Source organism: Nicotiana sylvestris, chromosome 4, assembly GCF_000393655.2.
Source record: "Nicotiana sylvestris chromosome 4, ASM39365v2, whole genome shotgun sequence".
Taxonomy (NCBI): Eukaryota; Viridiplantae; Streptophyta; class Magnoliopsida; order Solanales; family Solanaceae; genus Nicotiana; species Nicotiana sylvestris.
The window spans coordinates 31,554,915-31,570,383 of NC_091060.1; the positions used below are offsets into that span (position 1 = coordinate 31,554,915).

Genomic DNA, 15,469 nt, shown 5'->3' on the forward strand with positions numbered 1-15,469 from the left:
TTTATTCCACAGTGGTAGCACGCATATGATGACTTCCTACCATCCGTGGATTTTCCCCTACTCTTGCTTCTGCCTCTCCTCTTATCTTGACTTCTTTCTTGTTGTCTCCCTCTTTCTGTAATAAGGGCATGCGACTCACCATGATCGATGTCCTTTCTTCTGGCTTCTTCATTAAATAAGGCATCTTTAACCATAGACATGGTCAGATTTCCACTAGGAGCTGAATTACTGAGAGAGACTACCAGCGTCTCACAGCTATCAGGAAGAGAACTAAGAAGTAGTAGGGCTTGCATCTCATCCCCGAGCGGCATGTCAACAGACGATAATTGATTTATCAAGCTCTGAAACTCACTGGTATGCTCGGAAACTGAAGTTCCGTGCTTCAACTTCAAATTTACCAAACGCCTCATCAACAAGGCTTTGTTCCTAGCGGTCTTGGCTTGATACATCCCTTCTAACTTCACCCAGAGGGCATACGCATCTGTCTCTTGTGCAACATGATGAAAAACGCTATCGTCAATCCATTGTCGAATTTGACCGATAGTTTTTCTGTTTAATTTCTTCCACTCTGCTTCTTTGGTGGAATCGGGGTTCCTACCCTTTGCTTCTATGGGATCAAACAAATCTTTACAACTGAGGAGATCTTCCATCCGAGGTCTCCACAATGTGTAATTTATGGCAGTAAGCTTTATCATAGCTCCAGATGATGATGACTCTTCCATTATGTCTTTAAAATGGCTTGATCAAAATTTTGGAGCAGAATCTCACCAAACGGAACTCACCAACACGTCCGGAATGGTGAAAAATGGTAGGATTGACTCTTCTTGGGTCAAAATAGGGCCTCCAGAAAGTTTTCAAAATTTACACCAAACTTTTGGGGTTAAATCGAAAATATACTGAACTTATGGGGCAGATTTATAATTTTAGTAATTTTAGGGGTTATTTCATAAATTTCTAAAAATTTTATGATGACTGGATGCTGATGTGGCGCTGACTGGATGCTGATGTGGCGTTGACTGGATGCTGACGTGGCGCTGACTGGATGCTGACGTGGTGCTGACTGGATGATGATGTGGCGCTGACTGGGCAGTTACTATTCATCATCTTCTTCCTTGGGCAGAAGAAAAAAATTGCCATAACTTCTTCGTTTTAGCTTTGTTTGGCCTCCGGAAAATTGCGTTGAATTCGTATCGACACAAGGAATCTAATGAAATGATCAAAACACACCGAAGATCACGTTTTCGAAAAACGTAAATCCGAGTTGAAATTTTCAGTGTTCCGATATTTCTCGATGAACACAGAATCGAAGACTCTGATACCACTTGTTGTGATTCTCGGATCAATATGAAGATTATTTGGGAGGAAAAACAACTCTATTTCACAAGAATAGAATTATAGAGAATTTACACCAAGAATTTCTCTCTACAAAAAACCTCACCAAACTCTCTTTTTGTTCTCACAATCTCTTCCTGGATTGTATTTCAATCTCTCTGGATTGATGTTTTTGTGTAAAACATAAGGCTCTATTTATAGCCTTAAAGAAGGTGGTTGGTGGTTGAATTCTTCATTCAACAATGGAGGCTTCAACAATGGTGACTTCTAGAATGGGTTGGTGGCTTCAACAATGGTGGGCTTCTAGAATTGGTTGTTGACAGCAGTTGTACTTATAAGAAAGGTCATAGCTGTCATATATGTTTAGAAATATCTATTCAGCCTTTTAGGTTGACTATCCATTCGTGGATGGTAAGATGTACTAAGGTTTAGTGTGGTTCCCAACCTTTCGAACAAGGGCTTGCCATAAAGTACTTGTAACCCTAATGTCTCTGTCAGTCATTATTGATTGGCAACCCATGCAACTCGTCTATTTCTTTCAAGAAATATATCAACTATACCCACTGCAATACAAGGGTGAGAGACAACAATGGATCAGAATAGCCATATTTAGTGAATCTATCCACCATAACTCATATGCAATGCGCAAATTGTGATGTGAGCAATCCTTCTATGAAACTCATAGCAATAACTTGCCAAACTTGAGAAGCTATCTTTAAGAATTGTTGTAATCCAGGATAAGGAATTATTTCACTCTTAGTCTCCTAACAAACTTCACATTCTGACAGACGCTTTCATTTTGGGCCAATAGAATGACTGTCAGACCCTTCTATCACAAACAACCTTGGTAAAATCAGCTAAAGCTTGCACAGATACTGTTCTCATGGCCTCCTTGAGCTTAATGAGACCTATGTTGCATCCTCACTCCACTGGAAAGCCCCTTCCTTTACTAATTCAGTGAGTAATTTGCTTATGGATCCCTAATATATGGTAGGCGTTATGTAGTACCAGTGAGTCTCTAGAAATTCTTAAGCTCTTATATTTTCCAAGAACAGGCCAAGAATCCTTTGCTCCTATTGTTTGTCCATCAGTAAGCTACCCCTGTGCCAAAAATTATGTGATCTAGGCACCGCATTTCCTTTTGACAAAGAGTACTTGGACCTTTTGGCATACAACCTTTCCTTCATAAATAGTTCCAATACTACCTCTATATGATGCAAGTTCTGCCTCAATAGAAGGGTTATACATCAAAATGCCATCAAAAAAGACAAACACAAATTTATTCTTCTGATTTCTGAAAACATGTTAGACTTTGAAATGGGTTGAGATGGGTTTAGTTCAATAAATGGGCAGGTTAATAACCAGCCCAATCTTGGGCGGGTTGGGCGAGTCATTTGGGCTTGGGCCAAATGCGACAGCCCTACAATGTACTCTTCCTTCCCTGGTAGAGCATCTTAGCACTTAAGTACCTGGATTACTTATTATTCCGTTGCTAGGGTCTGTATGCTTCAGTTAGTGCCACAGTTGAGTTTAGTAACTGTGACCTTAACCGCAATACCTGAAGAAGCATACAAGTTGAGGGCTACTCAGGGTAGAACGTGTCGTCTTGTTCTTCTCTTTTTGATTTAAATGATTATTTAGGAATTTAGTCTTACGTAGACAAAATATAGGGAAGTAAGAGCCTGATCTTTGGTTTTTGAATTATCAGGTTTCATTAAAAAGAAGTATAATCATCAGGTATATTGATGATTTAATGGATGGTTTGAACCGAATAAAGAATGAAGAACAAATTGTTTCAAAGTTGGCTGAGATTGAAAAGCTAATAATGGAACTGATGTTCCTAAGAATACGCGTCCAGATTGGCAATTCCAAGTTGGATCATCTTGCCTCTCGTCTGCTGAAAGATATCAAAAGTTATGTGAGTTCAAAGAATGATTATTTACCAAGTGCCGCCATGACAGACAAGCAAATGTTTGAATACCTAGACTCCCTCCTCAGTAGCCTCTATAGTTTACGACTACCAAGGTGTTGTGCTAAATTGATACTCCCCCTGATGAACGAATACAGAGTTCTTCTGGAAGTATGTACACATCTAAGAGGTTTCAGTGAGTTGAAAATTAAAGGATGCATCTGGAACAAGACAATTGAATATCTCTCTCCTCAATTTCAACATACAGCTGATAGAGTAAGACAGTTCTGTCTTGATCTTTGGACGAATGAAAAGTGTAACGAAAAAGAAGAGGAGGTGGTGATGGTGGCGGAGGACAAGGAGGATGACTCTGATGAGGAGGATGTTGGTGCTGGTGCTGGTGCTGGTGATAATGATGAAAATTACTGCTGCAAGTTCGCTTCTCTACTCTTTGAGATAATCCCTGTTGAGCTAGAGGTTCTGTACATTTGTTCTACGAAGCTGAAAGATTCAACTTCAACAGAAGTAAAAGGGTTCGTCAAGCAACTCCTAGAAGCAACACCACAGATTCTTGGAAGATATCTGATTCTTCTCAAAGGACGCATGGCAGGTGCAATGGCTGTCAACGCTCCAATTCAAAGCATTAATGTCATGATGGAGTTCCTACTGATATTTTTCACCGATATATCAAGGTGCTTAATCTATTGTGACAAATTGAACGATATCTTGGAACGTACTGTGTACTTACTAGGGAGATGTCTATTCTGGTTCGCAAGTTGGAGGAGAGCTCTTCAAATGAAGAAAACTTTGCAGCTCCATACTTCTTGCAACAAATCGAACAAATAAAAGGAGATCTCAAGATTCATTTGAAAGCCCCAGACTCATCTCAACTTTGTTTCCCAATGGGTGCTGGAATACTCTTCATGGATCTTCTACTCAGACATTTAAACAATTTGTTCAATTCCAATGCTTCCACAGTTGCTTTGATATTAAAGCAAGAGATTGAGATAGTGAAAGAAGACCTTGAATTCCTAAGATCGTTTTTCGGGAAAGTTAAGCAAACAATGGATGACAATAGATCACTTAAAGGTTTTTGGGGGCGTGCTTTAGATGTGGCACATGAGGTACAGCATGTCATTAATTCCATTCTTGTTAGAGATAATGCTCTATCGCACCTTATTTTCTCACTTCCCAGTGTCATCGATAAGATCAAGCTTATCGTGGTAGAAGTACAAGTTACCAGTTTACTGCTGGAGGATACTGCTAAGATTGGAGACCCTCTTGATGCAAATTCTTCCAACGAGCCTATTGAACCTAGGGCTTGAGAAAGAAAAGCATTCGATCATTCATGAACAGATTATTAAAGGGCCAAAAGCGCGTGATGTCATTTCTATTGTTGGACTGCCGGGTTTGGGTAAAACTACTCTAGCCAACAAAGTGTATAAGAATACATTAGTTGCTCGTCATTTCAACGTTCGGGCATGGTGCACTGTTTCAAAAAAATATAACAAGTCAAAGTTGTTGCATGACATTTTTAATCAAGTTACTGGTTCTAAAGACAAACCACGGGAGGGTCATAATGACATTGCTGATAAGCTTCGAAAAGAACTACGTAAGAAAAGGTACCTCATCGTCCTGGATGACTTGTGGGACATTGCATCATGGGAGGAATTAACAGCGGGTTTTCCTGATGTTATGAATGGAAGTAGAATTATTCTAACTAGCCGAAGCGCTGAAGTGGCTTCGAAAGTCAAATGTCATACTTCTCCTCTCAACCTTCGATTTTTAACACCTGAAGAAAGTTGGGAGTTATTTGAAAAAAAGGTCTTTGGAGAAGAAAAATGCCCTGGTGAACTGTTGGATGTTGGACAAAAAATAGTTGAGAAATGTCAAGGGCTTCCTTTGGTTGTTGTTTTGATCGCTGGAGTTATTAGAAGGACAGAAGAGAAAGAGGATTCATGGCTTGAAATCCTAGGTAACCTGAAATACTTTGTTTTCGAGGACGAAGAGCAAATGATGAAGGTTATGCAAATGAGTTATGACCATTTACCAGACAACGTGAAGCCGTGCTTGCTTTACTTTGCAGGATCTCAAAACAACAAACTAACTCCAGAGTCTGAGTTGATACGGTTGCTAATGGCCGAAGGGTTTGTAGATGATATTCCATCGAAGAGCTTAGAGGAAGCAACTAAAACTTACTTGGATGCTTTAATTTCCAGTAGCCTGGTAATGGTCTTCGAAAAGGAAGCAGTTTTTTCTCGTATCATCAGGGTTTGCTCTGTGCATGATATTGTGCATGAATTCTGTTCAATAACAGCCAAAAAGGAAAGGTTTTTCAACTTCATCAGTACAGGTACTCCAGTTCATGATTCAGATTTCATGCACCGTTGTTTAACCATTCAAAGTATGAATGACCACCAACTCGACCACAACTACTCATGTATTAATTTGTTCGATTCTGAAAATGAGAAATCTTCTAGTAGGAAACATGTCATCTCTTTGAAAGTGAGCGGTTTGCTTGATCCCTTTTCTCTCTTATCACATAACACATCTGAGGCTTCTTAGAGTGTTGCAACTGGGCGACGTTCTTCTGGGAGATAGTTCAGTGAATGAAATAGGGTATCTAGTTCATTTGAGGCTCCTAAAAATTTGGACTGAAGAGAAAGGTCTCCCATGTTCGTGGTCGAACCTAAGGAATCTTGAAACTCTGGAGGTGAAATCGGAATCCAACTTGGTAATTCTGCCTAGAATATGGAAACTCTCAAAGCTGAAACATGTGAGCATCACCAAGAGTTGTACTTTCTTTAGCAAGGACATGCATGAGCCAGCAGTATCGGAAGAGAACTCAAAGTTAGAAGATTTGAGAACCTTATCCCACGTCGGTATTCCATATTCTGAAGACACAACAGATGTTTTGCAGAGGTTTCCAAATCTTCAGCACTTTGAATGTACCTTTGTGCAACTATCCGATTCTCCTAAAAACCGCAATTGGTTTCCAAAGTTAGATGTCCTTACTAAACTTGAATCTCTACTTTTTGTTTTATATTCCGAACTTTCCTGGCAGAATCTTTTCACTGCTTTACAAGGCGAGTATATTAGAATGATCGACGTCCCACCTTCTCTCGAATATCACTTCCCTACGAGCTTGAAAGAGTTGCGCTTGTATTATTTTCCTGTGACACCTGTTTTGTTGTCAGCAGTTGCAGCATTGCCTGAACTTGAAATACTGAAGTTTCAATGGTCTTATTTTGTTGAGAATAAGTGGATTCCAGGAGATGACAGCTTTGAAAATCTCAAAATATTGAGTTTGGACGCTGTGCGCTTTTCCGAATGGCAAGTAAAAGATGATACATTTCCAAAGCTTGAGGAATTAATACTAGAAGATTGTAAAAAGCTCAAGGAGATTCCTTCTGAATTTGGGGATATTATCTCTTTAAAGTCCATTCACTTGACTCATATGATGAGTGACTTTGTTGATTCAGCCATGAAGCTTAAGGACGGTGTAAAGGAAATTGCGGGATATGATAGACTTGATGTCACATCACTTTATTCAAATTGATGAATCTGTAAGTATACACGAATGTGTTTGATTTCTTTTTTCACCTATATATGCTTTATCTATGTCATATATAAATTGTGTTTTTGTTCTCTTAAATGGCAGAAACCTCTCAAGCTATAAATCTACCTATGTGAAAATCACCGTGCGGCCTAAAGGTGGTAAACTGCATATCTATGGAGACATGAGATAGATTCTTCAGCCTGTTTGGATTGTGTGTTCTTATATTGTATTATATTGTTGTTTTAAATACAATATTTGCTTGTTTGGATGGTTGTTATGTATCGTTTCATAATGTATATCGTATTGTATTGTACTGTATCTTTTTTATGTATACAGTGTTTGGATAGATTGTATTATTTGTCGTTGTTTCATAATGTTATGCACCAACACTATCAAGAATAAACTTGGAATATTATTATTAAAAAAAAGTAAGGTACGAGGTAAAATTATTATAAAAAGGTAGGGTAAAGGATAAAATAAAATTATTTAATAATAAGGAAAGGCAAGATGAGGGGAAAAAATAAGATAACAACGCGACCGCACTAATTCAGTCATTTCATAAAGTGAAACTTTTTATCGTTACGTAATGGTGGATTTAACGATATGACAATAATAAAATTTAAGGAACAATCAAAACAAACATCGTATTTAAAGTAACAATACGATGCAATACAACAAGTAACAATCATCCAAACAAGCATAACTTTATTGTACTCTATTGTTAAATTAAAATAGTTCTTATGTCGTAATAATAGACGCATTTATGGCGGGATTGTTATGTTATGGAGTCCCTTTTAAACTCATAAACATTTGCATCCGTCACATGGTCAACTACACTTATTACTTCATGCTTCTACTTGATTTAGTTATGTCTATCAGCCGTTTCTTACTCTTTTTGTTTTTTTATGATGAGCCTTCCCGCGCCTTCTTGCACAAGCATCATGTTCTCCTAAAATTCAGGTTTCTGCACGATAATTTGTTCTGTCCTTGCTTCCTTTTTTATATTTTATCCTAAGGACATGATTTTGTTACTTTAAGTTTCAGAGTCAATGATCCCTCGATCACATAATTAGAAATATCTTACAAGAAAGAAGAAAAATCATTTGGATTCGAGGCAAAACCCCTCCCTGCTGTTACGGAGTTCTTCTTTCGATCTGGCTTTTCCTAGACACATAAAGATTGCTGCAGATCTTACTTTTTTTTTTTTTTTTTTTTGCAGGTCTTAGTGTAATTCACATTTTCATGGCACGGACCATCTATAATAAGAACATTTTGTTAAATAGCAGATTTGAACTTGGTTCTAGAGAAGCCAAATCCAAGGAGAGCACAGCAGGGTACTTTTACCATGGCCATTGCTTCATCGTGTTATAATAAAGAGATTATAGTTTGTTAAGAAAAACAAAATCGTTCAGTTAATTTCAATTTTTTTTTTTTGGGGAAGTAAAGTATTATATTTACAAATAACGACATCATAGTAGTTTATTTATTAATATAAGTGATGCAATTTCATATAAAAGAGAAAATTCATTTATTAATTTGATACAACATACCGCAAGTATGAGTATATATTTTTATTCTTATGGCTAGCAACTCAAAGACCAAGTTGAACTTTCCACGACTTCGAGCCATACTGGAAATGTTAGTCGGATGTTTATAAATGATTGACTTCAGCTATCACGTTGCAGCAAATGTAAAGCTCTATTGATACTCTGCAGAATGCTGGTGTATTAAATTTAGAGAAAATGGTCTCCTATGACCACTTTCAGCAAAGTAATAATGCATGCATTTCAATTTATATTGGACGTTTTAGTTATCTGCAAAAGCTTAACCACCAAAATTACAAGACTAATGTTGAACAACTGCACAATGACAAAGGGGCGTTACAATCAAGGGGATACTTTTAGTCAGTTGAAATTCTTAACACAAATTTATTCCTAATAAGTAGTGGAAAGGGAAAAATGTTGCAGAAGAATACATGCAACTTTTCCAAAATATTCCACTGCATTCACATTCATTTCCTAAAATATTAGATTTATAAATACACAGGCAAATAGCCTTTACCTACATTTCTGCAATCAAGGGCATTGCAATTAATGGATTTCGGCACTATAGGTGAAACTGTAAAATAAATATAAGATCTTGCAGACATTTACTGGCAGAACTAAATGTTATGATTCATGGGGAACTTGAAACCTTCCCCGACAAACGGCAAACCTGCAGAACATCAAACTAAAGTTAGCTATTTGCCAGAGTTATAATATAAGCACGTGCGCACACGAGATCCAAAACCATAGTACATAACAATCACCATCATAACAATACTCAACAATCTTATTCCAGAGAGATTGAGGCCAAAACGTGGTTTGAAAGCTCCTAAGTCCTAACAGTGAAATGTCAACTTCTACCATCCTTTAGTGGACGACATGCATAACCACTATGACCATGAAAACTAATATGGAAGTATGTGAGACATTTCAAAAGGAGGCAGTAAAGTCATCCCTATGACCAAGTACATCATCACAAATTGGGAAGGTTGTGTAATATGTATGAGGGGATCAATGCGCATATGTCATAAATATGAGAAAATGGGATAATGGCAAGGTAAATATGAAGCAATCCACAGATAACTACTTATTTCACAAATCACCTTCAACGAGTTGTATTTTTTCTTTTCTTTTGGGTGAGGGGGAGGGGCTTGAAGGGGAGAGAAGAGAGAAAACCTACGAAGACCAATTGGTTAATAGCGAGTGACTCATAAATAACGTATGTGCATAAGCATCCTGTCAAAGCAAAACAAATAGTATGTTCAACACGAAGGACCAAGACCCAGTTACAGCTGATAGTTGGACAACAAAATCGGCCTGCCACAAATTGACACCCCCTCTATCCAAAATGAGTGACGCATTCTGAAGTACAAGAGCAAAAGCATCTCTTTCTCTCTTCCTTTTTTTTTCTTTTTGGGTGGGGGTGGGGGGTATAAGTAGTACAAGGGCTAAAGACCTAAGTTTAACTGTGAAATCTAACTTCGATTGTTTAATTCCTTTAAATAAGACTTGATATCAAAAAAGCTAAATAGATATTACTATAAATCAAAATTCTTAATAATGAAATAACTTTAAGTGTATGAAAATATTGTATCGAAAAAGAAATCGGTTTTACCAGCAAATAGTAATAGTATAAAAGAGGACAAATGGAGCACTTAGTCAGCGAGAACTGTTATCACACTAAAGCAAAGGTTATCCTCTAGTTTATACATTCATAATATAAACTGACAAGACAATATGATTTTTAACAATGGAATTACTTTATTTTTAACAATGGAATTACTTTTTAAGTGTATGAAAATATTGCAGAAAAAAGGAACCCGTTTGACCCCCAAATAGCAATAGTGGCATATAAATGGGACAAATGGAGCATTAGACAATGAGAAACTGTTATCCCACTGGGTTACACGTTTGTTTGCACAATCATAGTATAAACTGACAAGTCAATATGATTCTTCATTTATTTTTTGGAGAAGGCAACAGTAAAGTGGATATGATTTTTAATTCTTTACTTATCAAAAAGAAACCAAACTAAAGCCTTTTATGCGATAACCATTCATCTTTTGACATTAAAGACAAACTATACATAAAGGTTATAGAAGGTGTAGTTTTACCTAGTCGCTGAAGACACTCATAAGATCACCAGATGGAAAGTTTTGAAAAAGAGCTGGTCCAACTTTAGCATTTTCCATGATATTCATGTTAGGCTCCTGCTTAACTTTAGTGTCCTCAGTATAAACTTTTGCAGTACTGAAATTGCACATTGGCGAATCAGACTCGTCTACAGCAAAACGACTGGGAATGGAGGCAGCTTTACCAACTCCAGGATTTCTCGTAGGTCCCTGGTCAAGAATCTGACTTGGTTTACTATAACATGAAACTGGAAAGCCCAGATGGTTAGGAACAAAGCCTGGCAGTTGTTTAGAAGCACCAAATGCCGAGCTAGAGTTATGAAGCTGCAGACCAACACTATTGTCAGCATGAACAGAGCATGCTGAGACTAAAGGAGTGAAAGAAGCTGCAGTGGAGAGCCTGTTTAAGCCACATGCTGGTTTGAGTTCCCTGTCTAACACTTGCACCACAGCTGATGAATTATTAGACTGTGGCGAGAGAACTCTATAATCAATTATTGAAGATTTACTCAAACTGCAGGCCTGGCTAATGGAGCCAGGACTATCTCCCACTTGGAAATTACCTGGCGATTGAGAAGGCAATACAAGGCAAGAAGGTTTCACATTAATTGAATGGTTGGCCTCAGAAAGACCAGATTGTTTCTGTTGCTGTTCCAGCTGCTGCTGCTTTTGCCATTGTTGCTGATGTTGCATCATTGCCATTAACATGTTGCTGTCTGGAGCAGCTAGCCCAGTGAGATTGCTGCTAGGAACCATACATATATTTTTTGCTCGCCAGGATCCAAATCCTGAATGAACATCCTCAGCAGACATCGTAGGTTGAGAAAGAAGTTTAGGATTAGTAATGCTGGGAGGGCATTTCATCAGAGGCTGACCATAGGCCACAACATGATCAACAGGTATGCACTTTGCTTGCTGCAGGGATGCTTGTAGGAGATCCGGCTGCTCTACTGATGGTAAAACCAGGTTACCTGACGATCGACCTAAAAGCTCGGCATGAAGAGCTGTCAAAGTTTCAGGAGGAATTTGACCAGAGGCTGCCAGTGCTTGAATGTCAAATCTCCCTAGTGAACCAAGTTTTGGATTCTGTTCTATTGGCCCGCAGTAGGTACTGGGGAAGCCACCCTGTTGCTGAGCTACTCCACTTAGCCTCTTCAAATACAGCCTAAATTTCTGCATATTTTGTCAACAGAAAGAGTTACAACATTCTACAGTTCAAACAAGACATCGATCACCAAAAAACCAAAAACAGCATGCGTCCTAACACAGATAATTGATCACACAGCACCATGACATGCCCACAAGGACTTGAAAGGACTATGGCACAAGTAAGGTTCATGGGCGACTAAAACAAACACTATTTGAGGACACGATATTTCATATTTAGGTTTATGGGTGATAAAACACGAAGCTACATGATGTAGGTTCGTCTTGGTGAATTAGGAAGATATGGGCCTTTTAGTTCCAAGTATCTAGCATCTTTACCTGATTTTCCTGAAAAGGCAACCAGAACACTTGCATTAGGTAGAAAAAGGGGTACAATGACAACCTATAACATGCATAGATTCGAACCTGCAGATGGCTTGCCACATTTTCTCTTGTCAAACCAGGAACATTCATCAGTTCAAGGATTCTCTTAGGTACAGCCTCTGCAAAGGAAGAAGGCAAGCAAATTAAAAACATAAATAAGAAAGAATATGACTTGAGCTAACTGCAAAAGTCAAATAGTCAACGTTCATACTATCAATCCCAAGTTGGTTGACGGCACTAACAAATTGCTGATGAAGCTCCACTGACCAGACTACACGTGGCTTTTTTGCAGTAGTTGGGTCATCATTTTCCATTTCCATTTCATCTTCCTCTTTTGCATCTCTTTTCTTTTTCTGTGGTTTTAGCACTCTATCTGCTCCTTCAATTACAGAAGAAGCACATTCAGCATCATCATTTCCTCGTTTATGCCGATCATTATCATCCAAGCTGCCAGAATATTCAGGCTCTTTACTGAAGCTACATTTTTTCCTAACAACATGCTGCCAGATATTCTTTAGCTCCTCGTCACGTATAGGCTTAATCAAATAATCACAAGCCCCATGTTGAACTCCTCTCATGACGAGGTTGGTTCTTCCATCACCTGACATCACTGTAGAACAACAAAATGTTTAGTTTAGAGATGAAGCATCGCATTGCCACAGCAGGAGAAGCATCACTTACTTATTACTGGAAGGTCCATTTCCAACCCAACAAGCTCAAGAAGTTTAAAACCATCCATATCAGGCATATGAACATCACTCAGTACAACATCAAAAGACCCCCTCCGTTCCCGTAATAGGTTTAATGCCACCGTAGCTTGGGTACAAGTGGTAACTGCAAGCAATTAAAAAAAGAGCCAATGCATTAGATGAAAGGTGCAAAATTAGATTTTATTTTTATAATCAATAGATATGCATGAAAACAACCATTAAGATGATATAAAACTTCAACAAGTACAGTAACAAATCCAAAGCTGCAGCTGTCATGGCTCTACATAATTCTGCCATTTAGTCCATGAATTTCAGCGAGGTAGGAAGAGTAAATGCCACTAAAGAAAATAAGGATATCGTATTAAGAGAGTAGGGAAGAAGCGCAATCTTCTAACTCCCACTTCCCTTTGTTCTAGTAACACCTAGGAAAAATCAAACTCACCTGATCAAAGAGCGAGTTCAAGTCAAGTCAAGGCAAGGCAAATCCAACCCCCCCCCCCAATCACACACACACACAAAACCCAAAAAAAAAAAAATTATACCTAATGAGTAGTAAATTTTAAAGGAGGCAGTACATAAAAATAGCCAATCATTCTTCATTGCTATGAACAATTTGAATGAATTGAGCCCCATTGAAGTGTAATCATTGGGAGCATTCATATAGCAGACCCTAATGTTGTTTGGTATTAGGATAATTGACTGATTGATCGAAACTTAGAAACATAATATATGGATAACAAAGTCACGGATGCCAAAAGTCTAAAACTAGCTGAACTTGAAAGTAACTTTAGTTCAAGTGAAGGCGAAAACTTCATGGTCCGAAAAGAGAAACTAAGAAGGAAAAAAAACTCACAACTGAAATGATGGACTTGAAAGCATCTGCTCATGAATTCACAACAATATTTGGAACATATAAAATAATAAAATCAATTAGTAATAAAGCATGGCCAGTCGACCCAGTCACAAGCTCGGATAAAGGAGAGCATGTTAGATTGTCCGACTTAAAAGAAGTTCAGCAATGAGTAATCCTCTTAACACTAATGGGTCATTTGGTTCATTTACTAGTTATATAAATATTATAATATAGGGATAAGTTATACGAGTAATAGTGCAGGAATATTTTCTACAACCAAGAAGTCCATTGTCCGTTAGCTGATCCAACCCCAGTTATGCACGCAGTTTCTAAGTTCAAGGGAGTCCCAACCCTATACCTGCTCCCACTTAAATCCCAAGCTTCAGTCAGTGACATAAATCGACCTCGTGGCGTGATCCTAAGTCATACTTCAGGCATCGAGTCCTTATCATTGAAGCAAAGCCGTGCAGTCAATAATGAAAAAATTATAATGAAGTGAATGGTAAAGCATTATTATATGGTGAACAATAATGCATGGAATATTGTGCAAGGATTCCCTGCTTCAAGGGCATTTTTGCCTTTAGATACTCTTAAGTCTTATCCATGTTTGCTAATAAAAGTAATCTAATTCCACATTCCTTTTTTATTGATGGTGGTGACTAGACCAGCTTGAAGCACTCGACCATTCAACCAGGTAGTTTTGTTCCACATTCTATCTCGTGAATAGTACATAAATTCACTCACAAACTTTGCTGGTATTAAGTTTAGCACCGCCAACAAATAATACAATGTTTTGCCAAGATTATCTTTTTCTTATGCAACCACCAAATATATCATTAAGTTATGCACACCATCAGTGTAAGGACCTTTTACACTATTAGGTCAGCCAACAAATATCTACTGATAAGCCACCTTAAAATGTGAGATTAGTAATCTTGAAAATAAGATATTTTACCCGCTACAACAGGTAAAGATAGGTAAAGATGACCTCCCAACGTTAACATGCACAAAATAACTTCATGCGTAAAATAAAAGAAATTACAAATAAACGAACCCACAATTGAAATGAAGGGGGTTTGAGGCAACACACCTGAATACTTGCATTTGCGAAGCATTTGCTCAAGAATTCTGAGGCAAACGATGTCGTCATCAACCACAAGAACTCTTAACCCTACTGGAAACGTATCTGTAGCTTCCGACTTACAAGTGGCACCATCGCCACTCATACTTGCCATTGAACACCAACAAAATAACAAAACCCACCTTCACAAAACAGCTAAATTACATAATTGCCACTGAACTACTACCATATGACAAGTGATCCACTGGTGAAGAAAAAGGTTTAGATCCAGAGCGGAGCTGAGGTATAATAATAGTGTACGGAGAGCAAGGGAAGGTGAAATTAGGTTTTGATGACTGAGAAATGTGGAGAAGAAGAAGGGCAGCTGGGGTATGGGGTGGGGGTTTTAATGGGGAGGGGGTGGGTGAAAGAGGAAGGAAGTCTTAAATGGGGAAGGATAAGTGTATCGCGAGAGACACGCAGAAAGGAGGCTGCAGAAGACTTGTGTCTTTTCTTTTTTTATTGTTTTTGCTTCTATTATTACAGAAAATTACCGTCGCCCGCATAATTTGAAAAAATATTAATCTTATAAAATTATGATCCGATATATCATATTATTATACTCTCACTATTTCAATTTATATGAATTTATTTTTTTTATTTTGTGCCAAATAAATAACTTATTTTTTATTTGGAAACAATTTACCTTTATGCAATGATTTATAATCACACAAAATATATATGTCTCATCTTACACCACAAGTTCAAAAGTCTTCTTTTTTCGTAAACTTTGTCCCTAGTCAAATGGTTCACATAAATTGAAACGGGAGGAGTAATAGT

At 37.9% G+C, this 15,469-nt stretch overlaps 1 protein-coding gene and 1 pseudogene across 2 annotated transcripts; one reads left to right on the top strand and one right to left on the bottom strand.

Annotated features, from left to right (window-relative positions):
• Positions 1-2,677: 2,677 nt before the first annotated feature.
• On the top strand, positions 2,678-6,800 carry LOC104226095 (putative late blight resistance protein homolog R1A-3; annotated as a pseudogene).
• A 1,864-nt stretch (positions 6,801-8,664) lies between these two features.
• Positions 8,665-15,122, bottom strand: LOC104226094 (two-component response regulator ORR21). 2 transcript variants are annotated; one of them, XM_070171881.1, is made up of 7 exons: positions 14,660-15,122; positions 12,688-12,840; positions 12,218-12,616; positions 12,049-12,125; positions 11,040-11,649; positions 10,459-10,928; positions 8,665-9,014 (listed from the first exon to the last, which is right to left on the bottom strand). In XM_070171881.1, the coding sequence occupies exons 1-6, from the start codon at positions 14,802-14,804 to the stop codon at positions 10,459-10,461; spliced, it is 1,854 nt and encodes a 617-aa protein (XP_070027982.1). In that variant the 5' UTR covers positions 14,805-15,122; the 3' UTR covers positions 8,665-9,014. The 2 variants fall into 2 exon arrangements, with proteins under 2 accessions (XP_070027982.1, XP_009776287.1); XM_009777985.2 differs by having other exon boundaries at positions 10,459-11,649.
• Positions 15,123-15,469: the final 347 nt, after the last annotated feature.